This window comes from Boleophthalmus pectinirostris, unplaced genomic scaffold (genome assembly GCF_026225935.1).
Source record: "Boleophthalmus pectinirostris isolate CB_2022bp ecotype Guang Dong unplaced genomic scaffold, ASM2622593v1 HiC_scaffold_15, whole genome shotgun sequence".
In the NCBI taxonomy this organism is placed as follows: domain Eukaryota; kingdom Metazoa; phylum Chordata; class Actinopteri; order Gobiiformes; family Gobiidae; genus Boleophthalmus; species Boleophthalmus pectinirostris.
The window spans coordinates 33894125-33919581 of NW_026571070.1; the positions used below are offsets into that span (position 1 = coordinate 33894125).

The window sequence follows — 25457 nt, forward strand, 5'->3', positions numbered from 1 at the left end:
ACATGTGAGTCAGTATAGTCACGTTTTCTTTCTGTTTTAGTCATTTTTAAGCAGCTCTTCTGTGTTTTACCTAAACAAATGACAATGTATGTCTCTGTTTACTACTGGCAGGGATCAGATTGGACAAAAATAGGGACACCTGGGCAGTGTTGGGAGGGTTACTTTTAAAATGTATTCCCCTACAGATTACAGATTACATACCCCAAAATGTAGTTTGTAACGTAATCCATTCAATTACTTAAACTGAATAACATAATCTGAATACTTTGGATTACTTGATTTGCTGTAGAGTAGTAAAGACAAGGATATTGTAACATAAGATGTTTTGTCTGCTAAAAGACAATGAAAAGCCCAGACTTTACTAAACCAAATTAAAAATATTATTGATAGAAGAGGAGGAGACAGTCCACGCAGCATGATTTAGTCCTGTTAAATCCTGTTTGAGACATAGTTTAGACCTTGTTTTAGTCCTGGTTTAGACCTGGTTTAGACCTGGTTTTAGACCTGGTTTTAGACCTGGTTTTAGACCTGGTTTAGACCTGGTTTAGACCTGGTTTTAGACCTGGTTTAGACCTGGTTTTGGTTTTAGACCTGGTTTAGTGTCTGGCAATGAGTGGAATTACTGAGGAAAAAAAAAAAAAAAAGAAGAGCTTTAGCCCAAAATGTGAAAACAGGAAAATCCCTCTGTGTAATCCATTTATTTCAACCAAGTAACTGTAATCCAATTACCACTCACTTAAACAGTAACTGTAACCGAATACAATTACTCATAATTTGTACTCTGATTATGTAACTCTGGTACATGTAATCTGTTACTCCCCAACACTGCACCTGGGACATTTCTTGTATAAGGCAACAACTTGTTATTCTCGAGTCAATAAAAAAAAAAAAAAAAAAAAAAATGCTCTTAACCTTAAAACTACCTACCACTTGATGACATCACAAGGTGGAACAGAGCATTTTGAGTTTGGAGACGTAGCCAGACTAACAAACCAGTTACTCAAACATGTGTGAATGAAACAACACAAGTCTGTGTGTGTTTTTACTGAATAAAAACATTCCAACATGGCTAAACGTTCACATGAGTCTGTTTTGTGTAATATAGGACCTTTAATCATTTCTTTGTAGCAGTGAGCCCGTCTAGCAGTTAGCTTAGCATGCTAACTGTGTGGTTGTTGTCGACAGGAGAACGCTCCGGCCGGGCCCAAGCAGAGCTCCCCGGACTCTGACTCGTGCCCGTCGTCTCCCAAACACCCAAACACTGTTAGTATCACCTGCACCCACTGTCTGCACCCACCTGCACGCTAACACAACACACACTAACACAACACACACTAACACAACACACACGAACACAACACACACGAACACAACACACACTAACACAACACACACGAACACAACACACACGAACACAACACACACTAACACAACACACACGAACACAACACACACGAACACAACACACACAACACAAACACACACGACACAAACACACACAACACAACACACAACACAACACACACGAACACAACACACACGAAACACAACACACACAACACACACACACACTAACACAACACACACTAACACAACACACACGAACACAACACACGCGAACACAACACACACTAACACAACACACACTAACACAACACACAACACAACACACGCTAACACAACACACAAAACACACGCTAACACAACACACAACACAACACACACGAACACACAACACACACAACACAACACACACAACACAACACACGAACACAACACACACTAACACAACACACACTAACACAACACACGCGAACACAACACACGCTAACACAACACACGCGAACACAACACACGCTAACACAACACACGCTAACACAACACACGGGAACACACAAACTGCATGGGGCTGTGCATGCTAATGGCTAACACCTGCTAATGTCACCCTTTCTGCTGCGCTCGCCAACCACAAGAGTGTGTGTGAGGGGAAACCATAGACTAAAGTGACCAGATTTTCAAAAAAATAAAAACTGGAACATCCCTGGTTTGTGGTGGTTGGTAAGAATAAAATTGTGAAACAAGTGCGCAATTAAGGAAAACTGGTCTGCATTTGTGACTAGTGTGAGTCAGAATAGTCACATTTTCTTTGTGTTTTGGTCATTTTTAAGCAACTTTTCTGTATTTTACCTAAACAAATGACAATATATGTCTCTCTTTACTGTTAGCAGGGATCAAATTGGTAAAAAATAGGGACCAGACCAACTTTATTTACAAAGCCTTTTAAAAACTTTACAGTTGGTCAAAGTGCTGTACACCAACACAGAACAGACAAGTATTAACAAACATGGAAAGCAATAAGAAACTGAACAATAAGCCAGTGAAAAAGGTGTGTTTTTAAGAGTGATTTAAAAACATGTTCAGTCTCCTCCTGTAAGGGTGGATCAGGTCTGTGAGGTAGGAGAGCACTAGGCCGAGCAAACACTTCAAAGTAAATAAAAGAATTTTAAATCGACTCTAAAAGACACTGGGAGCCAATGGAGAGAGGCTAAAATAAGTGAGATGCTCTCGTGACAAATGGGACATTTCTTGTATAAAACTGACAAATCAGTGGTTTTGTATAAATGTGTGGGGACAGGGGACACAGGCTCAAAACTGGGACTGTCCCGTGGAAATAGGGACATCTGGTCACCCTAGCGCTATTCAACCACAAGACTGTTTGCTGGGGGGAAACCATAGACTGTATATAGGCCTAGAAATGGACAGATCTGACCTGTTCCAAATAGGAAGTGAGCACGGACAAGCTTCTGGCTTCATCGACTCCGGCTCCAATTCATTTTCAACAAAAAAATCGCCTTCTCTCCATCATTTTGGTCTTAAAATATTTGTATTAACCCACTCTACACAAGCCTGGTGTTTTTATGTCACTATTTTGTCCAACATAATAACATAAAGTCTCATATATCAAAAGTCTCACAGTTAATAGGTCTATGATAATGAAATGTAAGCCTCTAGTTCTAAAGTGTTTTTTTGCAAATAAAGCAAATAACAGAGTTTGCATAAACTAGTCTAGCATTTTTTGAGTATGAGTAGGATACAGCTAACTTAAATAAATGAAGCTATTTCTGATGGGGGTTGCCAGATCTTTAGAAATAAACAAGCGACCAAGACTGAAAACCCCCCAAAATGAAACGATCTCCACAACAAATTGGGAGTAACTAGTAAAATATCATGTATCGCTGCTGAAGGAGGACTGATTAGATCATTTTAATCAGCCTATTTAAAATAATTCCTGTCTTTAAAAGATGAACAGCCTGTATTTCAGTCTCCTTAGGTCTATTAGTGTGAAAAGGAACTGCCAAATCATCTGTCAATCATTGAAATTATGAGGTGAAAGTGTCGCCCAAGAGCAGGCCCAGAATAAAAACACAACCCACTACTTCCAAAACTGGCTTCTCTAAAAAAGCAGACTTGACTGTAAAGCTTCAGTAATCTATCTTAAAAAGGTGCACTATGTAACTTTTCTGCTCACCTTCTTGTCTCCATGGAGATGTTATTGTTTTGCCCAGAATGTCCCATGGTATGACATTAAACCTCTCTTTAGCATTTGCTTCATATCAGGTGTTTTTATTGCCCCAAATCATGCATTGTTAAGGTGAGCGGAGTCGCCTCTCCACAGATCTTACCTGTAACTTAGCTGGTAGTACCGTCTGCTTAGCTACATGGTAAAAGATAAGTTTTAAACCAGAGCATTTCTGCAAAATCGAGTTTTCAGAGTTTTTAACCATGTTGTCGTAGATTCCTTCTCATTGACCCTGTCACAGTTGTATTTAGTGATTCATGTGTGAGTCATCTGTGTTTATTTTCAAGACGCCATATTGTTGATCAATCCCTTCTTTCTCCACCACCAGTTCACACTGTCAGGGTCACACCTACTATATTCTACAGTTTCATTTTCTAAATTGCTGATACATGTGGGATTTTGGTATGAATAAAAACAAAATCCACTACTTGTTAGTGTAATGTGCAGTGATTCTTAGGAGGAGCCCACAGCACGTGTCATGACAGGCAGTGCACTTGTTTCTTTTATCAAATTGTTTTAGATCAATATTGTGATTGAAAATATGCAAATTCTAACATAACATGATCCACGTGTTACATAGACTGTAACTATATAACACAAGCACCATAGCCGTTCTTTAATGCCATGCTGTGGGACATTTTAGGCAAAGCAATAACCATGAGCCACATGCTCATGGTTCTGAAACACCTGAAAAGTTACATTGTGCACTTTCAAATTATTTAGTATTTGTTTGTACTGAGCTGTTATACATTTAAGCCTCATTAAGGGCTTTTATATTACAATACTGCAAGCCTCCTCACAATTCTGTGTATTCTATCGTATAATGTGAGGAGATACTATTCAATACTAAAACTAATATTGAAACTACATACTCATTTGAGCAGCAGTTGATACTAAAAAAATCACATTAACAGGACAACAGGTGAGCTTTCCTGAACAGTTTTAGCATCATTTAGAGCTTTTTCTGAACAAAGATAAGACATTATGATAACATTAAGAAAGTACAATTGTTTTGTGTTGAAAAGTTAAATCTATTAATAAAAAAGAGTGTTTTATTTTCAATGTAGTATCATAATTGGTAAAATGGTAAATGGTTACATTTTTCTATAGCGCTTTTCCACCTTCAAGGCACTCAAAGCACCACTCACCCATTCACACACACATTCACACACCAGTGTACACAGACACTGTGGGCAAGGTGGGTTAAGTGTTTTGCCCAAGGACACAACGGCAGCATTCATCTGTGGGAGCTGGAATCACACCAGCCAACCTGTGGGTTAGTGGATCTGACCGCTCAACCTGTGATGTTTATGTCAAGAGCTGGAATTGAACCGCCAACCTTCAGATCAGTGGGCGAATGCTCTACCAGCTGAGCTACTGCCGCCCCCGACAGTTAAGAATCTGCTCAAAATGGTGTCAAATCTCAACAGGATTTAACAGTGGTGATGGTGATGGCACAAACACCTGTTACTCAACACTGCTCACAGCATCTTTCACATATACTGTTTATGGAGTAAGGGCGCCCTCTGCTGGTGGCTTTTGGGAACTACAAAAACATTTCAAATCCATCCTACTACACAGCTGCTTCACTATGTTCATTCTTAAAAATAGATAATTTTTCAGGATTTTCTTTTCTAACCGGGTTCCATTCTCCTCCTCAGCCCTCAGAGAAATGTGGAGTCCTCAACGTCACCAAGATCACAGAGAACGGAAAGAAAGTCAGGTAAGAAGAAGGACGATTGTGCACTAAATGAATCACAGAAAAGAATTATTGCCTCAGGTTTTAATATAAATATAAATAAATTACAATATAAATCTAGAACTAATAGTATTAAGGCATGTTTTTACCTCATTAAAAACTACCTGAGTTTTTGTTTCATTCACAAATTTGAGTACAACTTTATTATTAGTCTGTCCACATCTTCAAAACTCCACCTTGTGATGTCATGTAGCAGTTTAGTTCAGTTGAGATTGGAAATTCTGGGTTGGAAATCATCCATATGTTTTAAGTGAAGGCATATGGAGTTTAAAATGGGTTACTTCCTGTATTACCACATGACATCACAAGGTGTTTTGTGCTTGAGAGAAGAATTCAGCCTAAAGCTGCAGGGTTTGTGTGTTAAACGTATATGAATGAAACAAAACACAGCACAAGGTCTGTTTGTGATGAGGAAACAAGATTATAACAAACTGTAGATCAGAAAATAGTGCGTTCAGGGGTCCCAAAACTGAGCTGTGGGCCCCAGAGAAAAGCATTCTGCATCTTTAGTAAAACTCCTTTGACCAACGTGATTTTTAAGCCTTTTTTTTGGGGGGGGGGGAGGACTATGGTCACTAGTTTGTGCATTTTGTTCTGTTATTACACCTGCACCCCAAAAACCACCAGCCCCTGAAAAAAAATAGTATATTTATTACTAGTCCTTACAAGAAAAAGGTTGGGGACCATTCTTATTGTCTGCATGTTAATAGTCAGTAGTACATGTATCATCCTTAAACACATGAAGACCTTCACTGTGGTTAAACATGTGTTTTGTGTCTGTGCAGGAAGAACTGGGCATCGTCCTGGACCGTGCTGCAGGGCTCCTCTCTGCTCTTCGCCAAGGGCCAGGGGGGCACCACCAGCTGGGTACGTACTGTGATGGGAAAATACTTTGAATTATAATGTATTGTAACCTATTCTGTCACATGGTTCAATCAGGTAGATGGTGTTCTGTATATGTAGTATATATGTAGTTAGTTGCCATTATGTTAGCCACGTTGACTAAACATTATTGCTGAATAACATTACACATAAAATAGGAGCAATGTGTTAGGCTCTCTATCTAGCATAATAACTGTTAAATAGAAACTTTCTAAACATACACATTCTCACTATGAGCGGGCCCACCTCTCCTCAGATCTGACTTGTAACTTGGCCTGGTGACATCACTTGCTTGTCCACCATGATAACATGTTCAATATTCATAGAGACAACCAAATTGGGGACTCTTCTTCAGAAAGGTTACTCAGTGCATCTTAGATTTTGGGAACAGATTTCTTAGTGACAGCCCAGAGTTTAATTTCATCTTCATTTCCAATGTGTGTAACCCCATGTTCACTGCCACTCAAAAGTTTGGACTCACCCTCTCATTCAGTGTTTTTTTTTCTACCTGTGTACTACTTTCTACATGTTATATACAGGCAGACCACATCAAAAGATCAATGGAATTAAAAGATAAATGGAATTATGTAGCAAAAAAAAGTTTAATTACTTTTTTTTTCTGTATTCAAATCCATAAAGTAGCAACCCCTTCCTTTACTGAAAAATATTAAATACATTTACTTAACTTTTTTTTTTGTGCTACATAATTCCATATATCTTACTTCATATATTTGATGTGCAGATTAAACATAGAAAGCAGTAAGATTAAAAACAGAAAGACAGAATGAGGTGTGGGTGTGTCTAAACTTTTGACTGCTAGTGCATCTCTGCCTTCACTCTTTTGTTGCTGTCTCTCTTTTCACTCTGCTTCTTCTCATCCCTCTCTTCTCCCCTCCTCTTCCTCCTCCTCTTCCTCCTCTCAGTCGTACTATCGTGGCAGCTCTCTCCCCGAGCTCCTCCTCTCCCTCCTCACCTCCTGGAAGCTGTCGGCCAAACCCCGGCCCGCTGTGTCCTATGTGGCCTCCGCTGTACGTGCGCTGTCTGTGCACGTGCTCCGTCTGTGCACGAACCTGACCTTTGAACTTTAACCCGTGTGTCAGTGTGAACTTTAACTCCACGCTGACCTGTACTGTGTGCGCCATCACACCTAGACGCACAATAGTTCTCTAACTTCCTAACTACTGCTTCATTGTCGCATATGTCTCAGTGAACTGTGCTAAAATGGTTTGCCTCAACTCATGACGTCATCAGGTGGTGATCCAAGAGTGCTCCTCAGTGTTTTTAAAGTCCAGTCCCTTTAATCTGACTCATTCTGATCATTACAGCGCTTTAATTACTTCCACTCTGCCTAGGGATGCCTCGATTCAGTTACGATACCAATAGTCTCTATTCATGCTTACAAAACAAGAAGACGTCTGGAAAGATGCGATTACAACTTCCGGCAGGCTGTGTCTAGGAAAAATGAGAAAATGTCCCAGTTTTCTTCATCTCCATGTCATTGTAGTATTCCGTTATGTTCGGCTCATCAACAATTCCAACCAGATCTCAGTTTTCATCATTTCCCCACTGACACACAACTCTGAGTGCACTGGTACATGTGACCAAATTCCAGATGATTCCAAACAGCACATACGTATTTATTTATTTATTTATATATTTATTTATTTGGTTTATTTAACAGGGACAGTGTACATTAATCAACATTTTTGTAAATGTACCAGAATTAGCCAGTGAAGCTATTTTTCATCTGTAGTCCCTGGACAGATGGTAAACATGGTCACCCTAGAAACACAACAATAACAAAAATATACAAAAAAGTGCAATTGTGCAAAACAGTTCAATTTAAAAGCAGTGAGAATACAAACAGACACTAACAACCAGAATCACAATGCAGACAATGAGAAATAACACACACGCTCAAGTAGGGAGGAGGGCAAACTAATGATCGCAGATTTGAAGAGTTATTTGCCAGTTCTTAATGTGCTTTTTGAATTGAATGTATGAAGTTAAGTCTCTAATGCTGCTGGTGATTCCTGAGAGACTGTGATGGAAAAGGCTCTGGCTGAATGCACTTTTCCTCAGGGGAACGATGCAGTCTCCACGGGCCGCCCCTCGAGTGAGTCGCTGTGTGGTGGTTCTTATTCTGTCAAACTGGGAGAGTGGAGGAGATGATTGTCCATGGATGATTTTGTAAATGAGACAGAGGTTTGAATACTTGATGAGGTTTGCAGTCTTCATTTTACCACTGATCACATTAACTTCAGTGGGTTTGATCACCGTCGCTCGGTGAGTCCAGTGTCAGGAACTACACCGGAAGTTTTCAATGCACGTTTCCAAACGTCTTCCTGGTTTGTGACAAAAGCGTGAATGGAGACTATTTTGATGCTCTAGCTTTCAAGCAGGGGAGTAGACAGGAAGGGACAAAGAGTCTGTTGTCTCGGGCCCCAGGGTCTTACAGGTCCAGAATTGAACTCTCTTCCTATAAATTTATTTTAGAGAAGGGCACAAGTAACACTTCTTACCCTGGGCCCCGAAATTTCTGTCAACGTGCCTGCTTTCAGGGCTGAATTACTTTAGTCGTTTAGTCAATTAATCGATGGAGTCTTCATTGACAAAAGTTTGTATTAGTCGAATAATCACTTTATTTAGATTATAAGGATTTATATAAAAGCATATAAGCGGGCAATGAAGCTGAAGAATTGAAGTGAATCATCATGAGTTTAATCTGCTTTTTTTCATATAAATACATTGTTTCTTAGGACTTTTTCTGTGTAAATCGTAGTTTTTGCATAGTCTTGTAAGTGCAGTTCAGGTCAGATACACAAAGATACAGCCACACCCCCTTTTTAATCAACTAATAGTTTGGCAGGACATGACTTAAGTCCAACAAGAATTTCTTTAGTCGACTACTGCACTCATAGCTTTAATCATCTTCCAATATCAACCAACACCAATGCAGAGACTCAAAACAGCATTTATTTTCTGAACAAAAATAACATTTATACAGAGTTGTTCTGTAGTTTGATGGATATATAACAGCAACATAACACATCTGGATTAAAGTTTAAACATTCTGTGAGCTTCTGTGTTGACTACAACCAGTGAACAGTCTATTACATCCTCTTATCGTCCAAACAGGATATCGGCTGAAACGATATTTAGAGCCTGATATCCGTAAAGTTTAAACAATCCAGCAAATGTTTCAAGATCAGTGCAATTCATTTTCATTTATTTATTAGTTTGAGCCAGACATAATTCAAAAACAATAACAAAAACAGGGATATGTACATGAACATATTTGGGACCTGGTGCTCAAAAGGTTAGGATGAAGTAAAAAAAAAAAAAAGAGTCCTACCCCAATAATAATAATGCAATATCCTCTAACAGCTTTAACATTATCAGCTACAATTTAAACTTTCCAGGGTGTCCATTTTTTACTTGTTTTCCATACACATATAAAATGTATAAATTGTGAAAACATCCATGAGAAATTACAAAAGAGGAAATAATGCGTAATGGAGAACTTGTGTAAAATGTTTGAGGCTACGTGTGTGTGTGTGTATTTCTAATCAATATTGATCATAAGTCTTGTCTAACCCAGCAGTTTGTGAACTTTACATCGGAGGTGTGTGTCTAACATTTGTACTAAATTGTACTAAGAAAAGGTTTTGTGCATTTTTACTACAGAAGTACTTCAACATTTTTATCATATTCAGTTATTTGTGCAGTTGTGTAATGGGCTGAGAACATATCACCTCACAGATATGACGTTTCAGTACTTCTAGAAACAGAACACTTGCCACTTTAATAATAGAGGAGGACTGCTGCTTCTGTTCCAAAAGTGCACATAAAGCTTGGCTGTAGAGTCCCAGCTCACGGGCGATCATCTTGTCTGGTGCAGTTGTGTGATCTGTGGCTTTGTTCCAGAAGTTTGGGGGAAACCAGTCCAAGCCGGAGTTCACAGTGGACCTGAGAGGCGGATCTGTGGAGTGGGCGTCCAAAGACAAGTCCAGCAAGAAGCACGTCATAGAGGTAAGCACATAACGCCACGGGACACACTGAGATTTTCTGATACATTTACTGGAATCACATTTTCATTTCTTTTTATTCACTTGAGTAGTCGTTGTGTGGTTTTAAAACATCTGTTACCATCAGCCTGACCATCACCATCCTAAATACTAAAATGGACAGTGAGAGTTAGTGTAGAATCTCAAGGTGAAATACCAAAGTAGGTTAAAACTGGTGGTGTGTGGTTTGGGTTCACACAAAAATCTATTCTGCACAAAAGTGTAGCAATCTGTGTACCTTGTTCTTTTTTATTTAGAATCTGCTCCTTTCGCAGCCTGTATTCATTGTAGTATATAAATGTGCAGTGTTTCCCATAGATTTTACTCAGACTATGGTAGCACAAATATCTATATACGTCATTTTTGTTCATGTAATTTGTGGAGTATAATCCGTGTGTCATTCGTTCATTCGTTTTTCAAAATAAAACCAAAAATAAGAAAATGAAAAAACAACTATTTTCTTCATTATTTGTCTCCAAAACCAAAATGAAAAAACAGATAATGATTTTTTTTTGTTTTCATTTTTTTGATTTTGTTTTTAAATGAATAATGGAAAAAATGGAAAATGGCCATTTCCGGTTTTCGTGACTTAAACTACGATGCCGGACTGAACCAGGACTGAACCAGGACTAAAATAGGACTAAAACAGGACTAAAAAAACACTAAACTAGCTCTAAACCAGAATTGAACCAAGGACTAAACCAGGTCTCAGTCTTGGTCTCAGTCCTAGTCTGGTCCCAGTCTGGTCCCGGTTTTCTGATCACCTGACAGTCTACACAGACGCATGTCCAGGCCGGTCCCAATACTCCTGGTTTATTACTGGTTTAGTCCTAGTTCAGTCCTGGTTTAGTCCTGGTTTGGGACTGAGACTGGGACTGAGATGAGGACTGAGACCGGTTTAGCCATGGTTCAGTCCTGGCTTCAGTCCTGGCTCAGTCCTGGCTCAGTCCTGGTTCAGTCCTGGTTCAGTCCTGGCTCAGTCCTGGTTCAGTCCTGGTTCAGTCCTGGTTCAGTCCTGGCTCAGTCCTGGCTCAGTCCTGGCTCAGTCCTGGCTCAGTCCTGGCTCAGTCCTGGCTCAGTCCTGGCTCAGTCCTGGCTCAGTCCTGGCTCAGTCCTGGCTCAGTCCTGGCTCAGTCCGGCATCGCAGTTTAAGTCACATAAACGGGAAACAGCCGTTATCCTTTCTTTTCTTTTCTTTTTTTTCTTCATTTAAACGTGGAGAAAAATCCCGCACACCGTCTTACTTGCAAGTTGTGAGATTTATTAGGACAATTGGGCTGCTCCCTCTCCTCCAACGCACCCATCTCAAGTAACTGATGTGCGAAGTTCTCATTCTTTTATATTCCATTTAAACATAAAATCGAAAACTGAAAAAACAAATCGTTATCTGACAAATAATGAATAAAACAGTTGTTTTTTCATTTTCTTAATTTTGGTTTTATGTTGAAAAATGAATGAACGAATGATACAAATATTGAGTTTGAATGTCATTTCTTGTATTTTACATTTTAGCAGTCTTTTTGAAGAGTGTGGTTAGTTGTTATGCTTTTATGACAACACAAGGAGCAACAAAGTGAGATTTTGTTGTGCCAATGTTTTAGTCGTGTAGTTTTTCGCCTGTGGGGGGCTACCATAGTCTGTTCTGTTAATGGGAAACTGTACTTAACATTTTACGTACATCAAAACATCAATTGCGATATAATTCATTTTTATATATCCTATAACTAAGAAATGTGCCTAAAACTATTCCTAAAGCAGCATAAATTAAGACATTTCTCTTTCTTTTCTTCAAATGTGTGGTGTCTTGTGTGTGCAGCTGAAGACTCGTGTGGGCACAGAGCTGCTGATCCAGTCTGAGATCGACAGTGTGATAAACGACTGGTACAGAGCCCTGAGTGACACCGTCAGCACACACGTGAGACCCGCTCCTCTACTGGAACATGTGTGAAGCCGTGTGTGTGTGTGTGTTTGTTAAATCATACGTGTGTGTGTGTGTGTGACAGGCGTGGGAGTCTGACGAGGCCATCGAGGAGGACATGCCTGAGTCTCCAGGAGCAGAGAAGCAGGACAAAGAGAAGGAGCACCGTGACTCCAAGAAGAACAGAGGTGCTTTTCAGAATTCATTATTTGAAAAAAAAAAAAAACACAATCTTGACAAATAGTTTAAATGAACATACAGAGTGCCTTCCATAATCTTGTGCTGTTAACGTCATTGACACTTGTTCAGTTACTGTTTACAAGATTACAAGATTAGTTTGGTTTTGAGGTCACAAAATCTCCAAAACCACATCACAAAGTTACCACATCATCACTTTTAATCAGAGACGCCGTTTAGCCATGAAACCTGAAGGAGTGTGTGTCTACAGTGATGAAGACCTCGGTGAGCATGGACGTCTCAGACCAGAAGAAGACCAGGATGAAGCTCAAGAAGTTCCTCATACGAAGGCCCACCTACCAGGCCGTCCGCGACAAGGGTTATATTAAAGGTATGTGCAGTACTGAGGTAACAGGCTCTTGCACCACTAACACCACAGGCTCACTGTTTAGAGCAGTTTATATGTAGTTTAGGACATCTGATGCATGTTTCTGACATAGTAGTAGTAGTAGTAGTAGTAGTAGTAGTAGTAGTTTTGGAGTTTTTCAGATTCTAGAATGTGATGATGGACGCAGAGACAGATTTTCCTATTAATCATGGTGAAATGTCCAAAGGTAAATTCACAAATGTGATCATGATCAAATCTGATAATATCTATTAGAGACTAGAGCCTAAAACTTGCCATGTTACAACACAATCTGTATTTTAACAATATTCATTTTACCCCTGTGTATCTATTCTGTAGTCACTAATATAGGAATACACCCAGTAGTTAGAAGTACTAGTATTATGTATTTCAGGTGTAACTGAGCTTTGTATTGTTAAATCTTTATTTTACTATATGTTTTATTGAGTATACAGTTGTAAAGTTTCTCTCCTGCTCTTCTTCCAGACACTGTGTTTGGCTGTAGTCTGAGCGCTCTGTGTCAGAGGGAAAACTCCACTGTGCCCAAGTTTGTGAGAATGTGCATCGACCATGTGGAGGACACAGGTAACACCAACTCTGCTTTATGACCACACACATGGTCTGGTATGGACAGGGGGCAGGGGCTTTCAAATGTGATCACGTTTCCTCTTCAGAAACATACATTTTTGTCCAATCCCTTTGTATGAATATTCCTGTATGTTGAAATCTCATCCACTGAACTATGTTCATGTGTAAACTCAAAGTAGAAGAGGCAGAGGCAGCAGACAGAAGAAGGCCTCAGTCCAGCAGGATAACATTACATTATGACATTGTTCCTATTTTCTCAAAAACAGCCTCCTCACATCCTCCTTTTATTGAAACAATTGTCTAAATTGTGTTGGGATTTTAAAGGCATAACATATTTAAACATAACTCCAGGTGAAGTCTTTACACTGACCTGTGGCTCTGTTCCTCAGGGCTGGATGTGGACGGTCTCTACAGAGTCAGTGGGAACCTGGCTGTCATCCAGAAGCTGCGCTTTGCTGTCAATCACGGTAAGGGGTGGGTCATCCTGTTTACTTCCTGTTTGCTGTTCCCTGCTGTGACCTTTGCTCTTGTGCGTGTGTGTTTGTGTGTGTTTGTGTGTGTGTGTGTGTGTGTGCGCAGATGAGAAGCTGGAGCTGGACGACAGTAAATGGGAGGACATCCACGTGACCACTGGAGCCCTCAAGATGTTCTTCAGAGAGCTGCCTGAGCCCCTCTTCACCTACACCTCCTTCAACGACTTTGTCAACGCCATCAGTAAGACCAGGACCTGTCACTGTAACACTTAATACTCAATAATACAGTACTGATACTGAAAAAACAAACAAACTTGTAAATAGGGCAAAGTTTGACTTTGTTTTCCTGAGTAATTTTAGAACGGTCTTGATCCATAGACACCACAGTATGGTGACTTTAAAAATGCTACTACCTATGCTACCTAAATATGCTACCTCATATTGTCTAAAATAATGTGTACATTTGTATATATTTTTGTATCATGACAACACTCAGATGAAATCCAGAGCAATATAACAGAGCAAACTTTAAAAGCACTGTAATATCTATCTGAGTTTTGACTAGTTACACCATTACTATATGTGGAACATATATTATTCACCTACACAGTGTTATTTTAGCAATAAGATGAATTTTTGTTTGAAACATGGTCATATCAATCCACATTTCAGAATTCAACTTTAGAATATGAACCAAACCTGTAAGTAAAAAGCATGTGACATTCCATAAAACAACATAAAACACAGAATGCCCCTCTTTAAAAGTTCTAGAAGAGAATACGAGGATGTCCCTGATGTTACACCTGTCGAGTGTAGTTTCTCATGTGACCACAAGATGGAGCCACACTCACACTTCTCTTCTCCTCTCCACAGAGTGTCAGGACTACAAGCAGAGACTCAACTCCATCAGAGACTTGATCAAGAAGCTGCCTAAACCCAACCACGACACAATGCAAGCGCTCTTCAAACACCTGCGCAGGTAACACCGGCCTGGAGTTAAACACCCTCTGAATGTTTCTCATGAATTCCAGTACAGATATGTTGTAGAAGCAGCTCTTGACATCAAAATAAATCTGTCTGCATCTAATTAGAAAGCATTTTATCGTTCAGTAATCAGGAAGTGTGTGTTAGCATGCTTATAAACACATCATGCTGAATCATTAGGATGCTCAGAATTCACAAGGTAAGAGAGGAGGAATTTTGGACCGCTACAAACCATTGTTTTAAACATTTTAAGACAGTCAAACTCCGGTACAGTGTCTATATAAAACATGGTATCTACTCGCTGTTAGTAGTCATGGAGAGGTTGATGGTTCTATCCCTTACACTGGCATTCCAAATGGCTTTACGTTTTATTCTCCTCGCCTCGGTGATTGAGCACCTTGACTGTGACTTGAATATGGGGAATGAATAAATTATGCAAATGAGCACATTAAATCATAATATAGAGAGTGTATCTTAGCAGCCAGCTACCATACGTTTTTACACTTTAGCTGGTTATTAATGGTTCCCCTGTGGAGGAGACGGTAAAGCCCTCGCCCCCCAGCTCGGGGTTAGCCGGTTCAAATTTCACTTACTGTATTTTCTACAGACAGATCTTTTCAAACTCGATATCATTACTAAGGAATAGACACAAATCTCAATCTCTTCCTGTACCATGATGTTAATAAAAACACTCTTTATTTAGACAATAGAATGTAATTTTGAACAGCGTAGTACTTTGTTTTAGATTACTGTTGGACCCTCAGTGGTGCAGTAGATTCATAGTGGTCCATGTGTTTTTACTAGTTTATGTGTCTTCTACTTGTTCTGATACAGATCAACATCATTCTAAAGACATTCAGGAAACTTTCATTTCTGTCCTGTGAATGTGATTTTTATGTATCAATCCTTGTTCAAATGAGTATCCAGTTTCAATAATAGTTTTAGTATCAATTAGTATCTGATTTTCTATATTTTTGTCAAACCTAGTGAGCAAAAGTAAAGGTTTTATACATGAAAAACAGAACTAGTTTATTTTAAAGGGTTTGCAGTGGTCCAAATTTATCCTTCACTTACCTTATGTATTCTGAGTAGGGGTGTATCAGTGCACAAAAGTCACAGTTCGGTACGTACCTTGATTTTGAGGTCACATTTCTTTAAATTTTCGATTCATTTTGGTTCATTTTTAGATTCCATGCCGGTGAAAGGTGAAACTGAGGATTACAGTGCATTATAGTTTTGCAAAGATTGTCGTAGTTCAGAGGGACATAGTCGAGGCGGGGGGGAAAGTGTGTGAAGGCGACCTAAATATAAAGCGCTGCGGGAAACAGTGTCCCAATCACGGACGAGTTCCCTCATGAATGTTAAAGAGCCGAACCTTCCGTGTAGCTGCACATGTAGTGGCCCAAACAAACCCAACTGCCTGCACCGAACCCACAGCCCTGCACCGAACCCACAGCCCTGCACCGAACCCACAGCCCTGCACCGAACCCAACATCCTGTACTGAAATGGATGGCACGAATACATGAACTGTTACACACCTAATTCTGAGCATCCTAATTAATCAGTACACAGTAGTACACAGCCGTACACAACAGTGCACAGCAGTGCACAGCAGTGCGCAGCGGTACACAGTGGTACACAGCGGTACACAGTAGGGGTGGGGTATTTTTAAAACTCGATATGGACTTTGACATATCGTATATATCGATATAATGCTTATATATTTTGATTTTGCCGCTTCACTTGTTTGCCGTCTCTGTGCTCGTCCCCACGCGCCTCCGCCTCCTCGCTTTTGTTCCCCCTCCTCTGTCATGCTCCCCAAAACCAGCCCAGAGGATACAGAACTCGTCTCAAAAAAGGACAACTGGCTCCATTATACAGAGATACTTTGATTTTAAGGTGTTGGACGAACAGCAGACATGTGTCTACTGCCATGAATGCCCAAAGTTACTACACCATGTACCTTTTCCACCGTTTACAGACAAGGCCAACAGCAGCACATCCTCTGTCACAGAGAGAATCATAGATCCATGGAGAGAACTCCTGTATTCTACTGAGTCGTGTTCTTTAGTCCAACAGAAGCTAAACCGCGTCAGCGCTACAGTTTATTCAAATGAGCCATGCCATTTTAAGTTTTGTTTTTGTTAAACGTAAACAGATGTTTGCAAAGTTGCAGTAACACATTATAATCTCAAACGAGCTGATGTGGCTCTATAGTAATGCTTTATATGTTATAAAGTTTAGTAATGTAAAGTTTAGCTCCCTACTGCTGGTGAGGAACATGGATCTATTCAAATAAGGAACCTCCCAAATTTCCTCTGCTAAAGGAACTATACTATCGTATATCAAGATATAGCAAAATATATCAAGATATATATTTTTGCTCCATATTGCCCAGCCCTAGTACACAGCACACTTATTCTGATGTCAAGAGCTGCTTATACAATATCTGAACTGGGGAAGGACACAGTTTGCTCAGATACATGGAAAGGTTCAGGTACTGGTCCTTTAATAACAATAAAACATTTTGCCTCTTGAAAATGTTATTTATTATTAGTCTGTCTACATCGTCAAAGCTCAAAATGCTGTTCCACCTTGTGATGTCATGAAGTGGTTGTTTATAAGATAACAACTTTTAACTGTAATTGAGTAGAGACTTCAGTGGAGTTTTCTGTTTGAGAGAAGAACTCATTATAAATCTGCAGGTTTGTTTGTTAAACGTGTAAATGAAATAAAACAAAACACACCTCCAGGTCTGTTTGTGATGAGGAAACATTAGAGCATAGATCAGAAAGCGACGTAATATGGACCTTTAATTTAAAAACTGAACTGATGGAAGAAACAGAAATGTTGATCGACAGAAACTGATGTACAGAAACGCATTTCTATTTCAAATAAATGTTCTCTGTAAATGAACCGGCGTCCAAACCCCGCAGCAACGCAACTTCCATGTTTGCATTTCTATTCCTTTTTAAACCCAGTGCTGTCCAGGTCGTAGACTGCCCCCAGCGCTGCAGACTGGTGACGGAAACCCTTATTTTGAAAGGTCACGTTGGAGGGGCTTCCTGTGAGTCCCGTTCAGACACGACGGGACGAGTGTGTGGCATTTCCCTCCGCATTTGCATTTATATAAGTGTGTTTACGCTAATGCAGCCCCACTGTTGTTTCTGAACACGATTTATGGAGGCGCACAGACGGAGGGCGCCGTTTTTCATCTCTCCTTCCCTTCCTCTCTCTCGCTCCTTCTTTTATCTTTCTCTGCTCTTGCTCTCGCTTCTCATGCTCTACATCCCTTTATCTCTCCCGTTCTCTTTACTCTCTCTTTTCTCTCTCCTCTCTTTTCCTCTCTTTCTCTCTTCCTCTCTCTTGCAGATGTCAGGTCCCTCTCTCCTCTTTCTGTCCCTCTTTCTCTCTCTCTCTCTCTTACAGATTCGAGGTTGTCTCTCCTCTCTCACTTGTCTCTCTCTTTCTCTTTCCCTCTCTCTTGCAGATTCCAGGTCCCTCTCTTCTCTCTCTCCTTTCTTTTCCTCTTTCTCTTTCTGTTTCTTTCCCTCTCTCTTGCAGATTCCAGGTCCCTCTCTCCTCCCTCTCTTGTCTCTCTCCTTTCTCATCTCTTTATCTATCCATTTCTTTCTTTCTTCCCTCTTGTTCTCTACATCTTGTGTTCTCCCTGTCTTTCTTTCTAGCATCCTCTCTTTCTCATTATCTTCTCTCTGCTCTTTTCCTCTTCCCTCTTTCTTTCTCTCTCTCTGCATCTCTTCTGCTTTCTGTTTCCTGTCCCTCCCCTTTTTTTGTCACCTTTTCTTTTGTAGAAGCCAGGTCCCTCTCTCCTCCTTCTCTATTCTCCCTCTCTTTGCTCTATTTCTCTTTTCCTTTCTCTTGCAGGTTCCAGGTCCCTCTCTCCTCCCTCTTTTGTCTCTCTCCTCCCTCTTCCTCTCTTTCTCTTTCTCTCTTTCTTTCTCTTGCAGGTTCCAGGTCCCTCTCTTCTCTCTCTTTTGTCTCTCTCCTCCCTCTCTTGTCCCTCTCTCCTCTTTCTCTCCCTCTCGCTTTCAGATTCCAGGTCGTCTCTCCTCCCTCTCTTGTCTCTCTCCTCTCTTCCTGTCTTTCTCTTTCTGTTTCTCTCCCTCTCTTTTGCAGATGTCAGGTCCCTCTCTCTTCTTCCTCTCTTTCTCTCTTTCTCTTTCTCTCCTTCTCTTGCAGATTCCAGGTCGTCCCTTGTTTTTTGACACAGGTTTATTGTGGGCTGCCCGGGAGCGAGTGGAGGCACAGGAAACCTCTGTGACAGTTTGAGTGATTCACTGAGCTCGTGTGGATGTGATGAGTTGTGACTCGTGCAGATGCATTTATCAAACCTCCGCTCGCTCGTCCTCGTCTCAACACGTGCACTGGAAACGACACTCTTATATAAGCCTCGTTATTCTAATTCTCCATCCAAACCTGGAGCTGTGTTTTGTTTCATTCACGTGTTCACAAGTCCTGCACATTAGTCTTTGTCTGTAAAAGGAGTAGCTGTTGTTGTGAGCCTCATTTGAACTGCTTCAGTGTGACAGAGTGTGACAGAGTATTTTTTGTTGGTGCAGGTCCCTTCAAACTCCACATGATTTTGACTCTGTTTAGGGGGAATACAAAGGAGTAACCTGCTGATTCTTCCCTGAGCTCATGTCTGATCTGTCAGACGCTCAGCAGGTGCCACAGTGGAGCAGTGTGGCTCTAATGCAAACTGTTGTTGTGTACTTTGGCAAGACTCTTCACCCACCTCAAACCTCTTCAGTTCAGTTTATTTTTGTACATCCCAAAATCACCACTGAAGTTGCCTTCCAGGACCAACAGTAAATTAGAAAGTTGAAATAGACATTGGCCCAGCTTCCCTCAGTCTGTCCCAGGGCAGCCATGGCTACAGTAATATGCTGAATAATAGTGAATCAAAGTTCAAAGTCAGCTTTATTGTAAATTTCTTCACATGTACTAGACATATAAAGGAATCAAATTTCTCTCTGCCCCATGTGCACAGATACAACAAGTAACATCATCTTTAACCACTACAGTAACCACAGAGAAATAATGAAGTTAAAAACACTTGTACAGAACAGTGCAGTTAAGTCAGATCAAGTATTAACAGCAGGAATCAAAACAGCAGATGGTTTAGTGCAAACAGTAAAACAAGACAGTCTTTTGGGGGAGTCAGGGGAGGTCTGAGTCCAAGTGGTCTTTGGGGAGTTCTGTTCTTGGGGAGACACAGATTCAGACTTTCTGGCAGCCTGGTGGTTAGAGAGGGAAGAGAGTTCAGCATCCTAACAGCCTAGAGGATGTAGCTGTTAGTGAGTCTGATGGTGCGGCAATGGAGGCTCCTGTAGCTCCTCCCAGAGGGCGGGAGGCTGAACAGATTGTGTACAGGGTGACTTGCATCACTCACAAATGTGATGGCTTTGTGGGTGAGGTGGGTGATGTATATGTGGACGAGGCGGGTGGTGTACGTGCGGACGAGGCGGGTGGTGTACGTGCGGACGAGGCGGGTGGTGTATGTGTGGTGAGGCGGGTGGTGTACGTGCGGACGAGCGGGTGGTGTACGTGCGGACGAGGCGGGTGGTGTACGTGTGGGTGAGGCAGGTGGTGTATGTGTGGGTGAGGCGGGTGGTGTACGTGTGGGTGGTGGTGTATGTGTGGACGAGGTGAATCCATGTACAAACTGTATGTACCATCGATGCTGCTGTAAATTCATCCAACTAGTCAAAACTATTCATAGGTTCATATCACATGTGTGTCATTTTAACCAGATATAAGTTGTTCTGTAACTTGTCCTCTTGTCTTCTTGTCCTGTGTGTGTCCGTGTGTCCTCAGGGTGGTGGAGCACGGGGAGGCTAACCGCATGACCACCCAGAGCGTGGCCATCGTGTTCGGCCCCACCCTCCTGCGCCCGGAGACGGAGAGCGGGAACATCGCCGTGCACATGGTCTACCAGAACCAGATCGTGGAGCTCATCCTCATAGAGTACGACAGCGTGTTCGGCAGGTAGAGGCTCGGCGCCCGCCGCACCCGCCGCACCTGTGGCACCCGTCTATGGACCAAGCCCGGACGCGCACCTCGCATTTACCTGTTGCACTTATCAAGGATTTTTGATGCCATAAGTGTTGACGGAGCACTGGAGAAACGGCCAGTAGAGACACAGCACCTGCAGCAGCTCACGTCTCCACAGCCCCGAAGAAACTCTGATCATCTCTCAGGGTTTAAATGGAAGAAGCCCAGAACGTAACAACAAGCTCGTTCTTTTGTGTCAGATGCCCTCCCAGTCTGCTTTATCCCTGTGTCAGATGCCCTCCCGTCCTCCTGTCCATGGGTTTGAATGATTGATTTTGCTCATTCAAAAGATACAATATTTTTAATTGTTAACTGCAGCTGTGGTTGGTTTTCATCTCTCTGAAACTCATGGATATCCCTGTATGTCAGATGCCCTCCCAGTCTTCTTTATCCCTGTGTCAGATGCCCTACCGTCCTCCTATCCATGGGTTTTATTGTTTGATTGAGGTGGGTGATTTCTTCAAGACTTTTGCCCATTTCTGTCCCATCTAACTCTATCCTATTGTGTCAGATGCCCTTCCATCGTCCTATCAGAACTAGACCAGGGTTAGACCAGGGCTGGACCAGGACTAGACCAGGGCTAGACTAGGGTAGGGGTAGAAAAGGACGATATGAGGACTAGACCAGGACTAGACCAGACAGGGTCACCAACATTTCTATCCCATGCTATATCCTATTGCATCAGATGCCCTTCCATCCTCATCCTGTCTGTCTGTGTGTCAGATGCCCTCCCGTCGTCCTAACTGTGGGTTTCAGAGTGATGAAAAGTTAGGGCTGTTGTCATAGCGATTAAAGTTAAAAAAAAAAAAAGAATGCTCAGCCGTCTTCAAAGCAACATCATGTAACAGGAAGATTGGAACCTATGAATACATCTATTTATATTCACATTTTTTTAAGGGCGATGGAGGAGATCGATGTTTCTAGTTACATTTCAGTAGCCAAGTTAAAAATTAAAAATGTACTGGCTCCACAATGTGAATATTCCTAAATATGTGTCTGTTGTTACGCTGAACTTCTTCCGTTTAAACCTCCTCATCTGGGCTGTTGTTACGTCACAGCTGCTGCACACCTCATTTCGGCATTAAACTTCGCGACGCTCCCGTTGGACGTTCTGGACCCGTGGAGTGACTTTTCCGAGACTTGTCATTGTTGGATTTGAATCAGTGTTATCGTGTGGGAGAAGCGTGAGGAGCACTTGGGCGGTTTTGGACCAGTTCGTGGACAGACCTCATCCCGCGCGAGCGATGAGACGCGCGATGGAACTTTGAGCACAAGTCCTTTTCTTCTCGTCATCTTGTGGATCTGGTACGGCCGTGTATCGTGTCGTATGTCCGGTGGGGATTTTGGAAAACTCCCCGAAAGTATGAAATGAAATGTTGCGTTTATGAATAAATTGTGTTTGTTTATCCACGAATTGTTGTGTTAATAGAAAGTGGTCATGTTCAAGGCCCATGTTGCGCTATTTTTTTGTTTTCAACCTATGTTCTAATGTTTTTTCGTCATCACAAACAGACCTGAAGCTGTGTTTTGTTACATCCACACACATTTAACACACAAACCCTGCACATTTAGGCCGAGTTCCACCTTGTGATGTCGTGTGGTGATACAGGAAGTGCTCCAGCGTCTTAATACTCATAATACTTCAGTAGGTTGGCAATTCCAAAGCTGAAATTGTCCAAATTAATCTAGAGAACTAAAGGTAAAAGGAGCCGTTCACTTGAAAACTACCACTTCATGACATCACAAGGTGCACAGAGCATTTTGAGCTTTGGAGATGTAAACAGACTAATAAAAAAGAGACTCAAACATGTGTGAATGAAACAAAACACAACTCCAGCTCTGTTTTTGAAGAGGAAACAACATTAAAACATAGATCTGAAAATAAATACATTAAATTCAAGAGACCTTCCGTCAGAAACCCTCCACAGTGCATCTTTAAACACATTCACTTTCTATTAACATAAACACGACAAAACTTGGTCAACGTTTCATTTATTTTTGAAAATTTAGGTATGAATAAAAAAAGTGTTGGTCAGCCCCGTTGTGTGTTGAGAGTGAGCGAGTGTAGGACTGCACCGAACTGTAAACACGTGTGTCATGGTCTGTTTTGTAAAGATGGATACAATGCTAATAAAGATGCTAATTTATAAGCTAATAAAATGCATAACCGTACGACCGTTGTGAAAAAGTCACGATTAAGCTGCAGAGTTCAGGTCAGTGTTCACGGGCAAAAGGTGTTCTGTTCAAATTCATGAACAAATGATCTGAGAGCAGAGAGCTTGGTATTAAAAAAACAAACAAACAAAAAAAAAAGAAACTGCATTCACACTTGTCCTGGTTTCATACTGGTTTAGTCTGATAGTACAGATCTGGTCCTACCAGGTTTAGCTTTGGTTTAACCCTGGTCTAGTCCTGGTCTAGTCCTGGTCTACCACTGGTTCAGTTCAGGTCTACTCCTGGTCTAGTCCTGCCTGGTCTAGTCTGGGTCTAGTCTGGGTCTAGTTCAGGTCTAGTCCAGGTCTAACACTGGGTCATTCCTGGTCTAGTCCTGGTCTAGTCCCAGTTTAGCCCTGCCTGGTCTAGTCCTGGTCTAGTCCTGGTCTAGTCCTGGTCTAGTCCTGGTCTAGTCCTGGTCTAGTCTTGGTCTGGTACTAGTCTGGTCCTGGTCTGGTACTAGTCTGGTCCTGGTCTAGTCCTGGTCTGGTACTGGTTCAGTCCTGATCTACTCCTGCCTTGTCTAGTCCTTGTCTAGGCCTGGTCAAGTCCTGGTCTAGTCCTGGTCTAGCCCTGCTTGGTCCAGCCCTGGACTAGTTCTAGTCTGGTACTGGTCTAGTCCTGGTCTGGTACTGGTCTGGTTCTAGTCTGGTCATGTTACTGCTTTGGTACTGGTCTAGTCCGGGTGTAGTCCGGGTGTAGTCCGGGTTTAGTCCCAGTTTGGACGTGTGTGCACAGGTGTGAACGCAGTGAAAACTCTGCAGGTGTTTTACAAAACGTCTGAAGTGTCAAGTGTGATGGACACATGAAAACAGATGAGCGTTTAATGAGTTCATGAATAAATAAATAAATGTCAATAATGAAACCAAAAGCATCTCTAAAATTAACCCTAAAGTATGAACTTGTATTTTTACACCGAGCCAGTGTTAAACACAGACAGAGCAGCTGCTTCTGTGACCCGAGGAACTCAACTGTGTGTGAAAAGAACTGATTTTAACAGAGAAACCTGTGATTGTCCAGTGATGTTTCCATGACACGCACAAAGGAGAAAGATGTTGTGTATTTTTTTCTGACCAATAACATCACCTGAAAATGTCCAAGAAACTGTTTCAAACGTGGAAAACTGGACTGGAGCCCTCATGTTGTGTGTGATGCTCTGCACGTTCTCAGATGATGAAACTGTGTGGACTCTGGTCCGGACTCTGGTCCGGTCTCTGGTCCGGTCTCTGGTCCGGTCTCCTGTGGACTTTTGTATGTGGCACTCTGTGAATAAAAGTGATGTGAGACTGAGCCGTGTCAGATCTGTGTTTTTGCTCCTGTTCTAGTTTAGTCCAGGTCTAATCCAGATACAGTCCAGGTTTATTCCCAGATTTGCTGCGTGTGTGGAAGTGTGGACACAAACCTCAGCCTGGTGTGTGACAACAGCTCTGATGTTCACGATGGACACATGAAGTCCAGATCTGCTGTGTCCAGACGTCCCTGTTTACCCAGGACAGTCCCAGTTTTGAGCCTGTGTCCCCTGTCCCAGCAGATTTATACAAAACCACTGATTTGTCCCAGTTTGATACAAGAAATGTCCCAAATGTCCCTATTTTGAACCAATCTGATCTAAACCAGGACTAAACCTGGACTAAACCAGGACTACATCAGGCCTAAACCAGGACTAAACTAAAACTAAACCAGGACTAAACTAAGAATAAACCAGGACTACATCAGGCCTAAACCAGGACTAAACTAAAACTAAACCAGGACTACATCAGGTCTGAACCAAAACTAAACTAAAACTAAACCAGGACTAAACTAAGAATAAACCAGGACTACATCAGGTCAAAACTAGGACTAAACTAAAGACTAAACCAAGACTAAACTAAGACTAAACCAGGACTAAACTAAGACTAAACAAGACTAAACTAAGACTAAACCAGGACTAAACTAAGACTAAACCAAGACTAAACTAAGACTAAACCAGGACTAAACTAAGACTAAACCAAGACTAAACCAGGACTAAACTAAGAATAAACCAGGACTACATCAGGTCAAAACTAGGACTAAACTAAGACTAAACCAGGACTAAACTAAGACTAAACCAAGACTAAACTAAGACTAAACCAGGACTAAACTAAGACTAAACCAAGATTAAACTAAGACTAAACCAGGACTAAACTAAGACTAAACCAAGACTAAACTAAGACTAAACCAGGACTAAACTAAAGACTAAACCAGGACTAAACTAAAGACTAAACCAGGACTAAACTAAAGACTAAACCAGGACTACATTAGGTCTAAACAAGGACTAAACTAATTCTAAACCAGGTCTAAACCAGGACTACATC

The 25457-nt window shown here is 41.4% G+C and overlaps 1 protein-coding gene across 5 annotated transcripts in view; it reads left to right on the plus strand.

The window, feature by feature from the left end:
- Positions 1–24414, plus strand: part of arhgap12b (Rho GTPase activating protein 12b) — a 110820-nt gene extending 86406 nt beyond the window's left edge. For 2 of the 5 annotated variants that reach the window (XM_055150897.1, XM_055150900.1), the window contains exons 7-18: positions 1186–1263; positions 5242–5303; positions 6125–6206; positions 10149–10253; positions 12105–12203; positions 12292–12394; positions 12655–12774; positions 13276–13374; positions 13767–13844; positions 13957–14091; positions 14724–14829; positions 20674–24414. In XM_055150897.1, coding sequence (XP_055006872.1) covers positions 1186–1263; positions 5242–5303; positions 6125–6206; positions 10149–10253; positions 12105–12203; positions 12292–12394; positions 12655–12774; positions 13276–13374; positions 13767–13844; positions 13957–14091; positions 14724–14829; positions 20674–20848 — 1242 coding nt within the window. In that variant the 3' untranslated portion in view covers positions 20849–24414. The remainder of the gene's footprint in view (positions 1–1185; positions 1264–5241; positions 5304–6124; positions 6207–10148; positions 10254–12104; positions 12204–12291; positions 12395–12654; positions 12775–13275; positions 13375–13766; positions 13845–13956; positions 14092–14723; positions 14830–20673) is intronic. The other 3 variants (XM_020940755.2, XM_055150898.1, XM_055150899.1) reach the window with 3 other exon arrangements.
- Positions 24415–25457: the final 1043 nt, after the last annotated feature.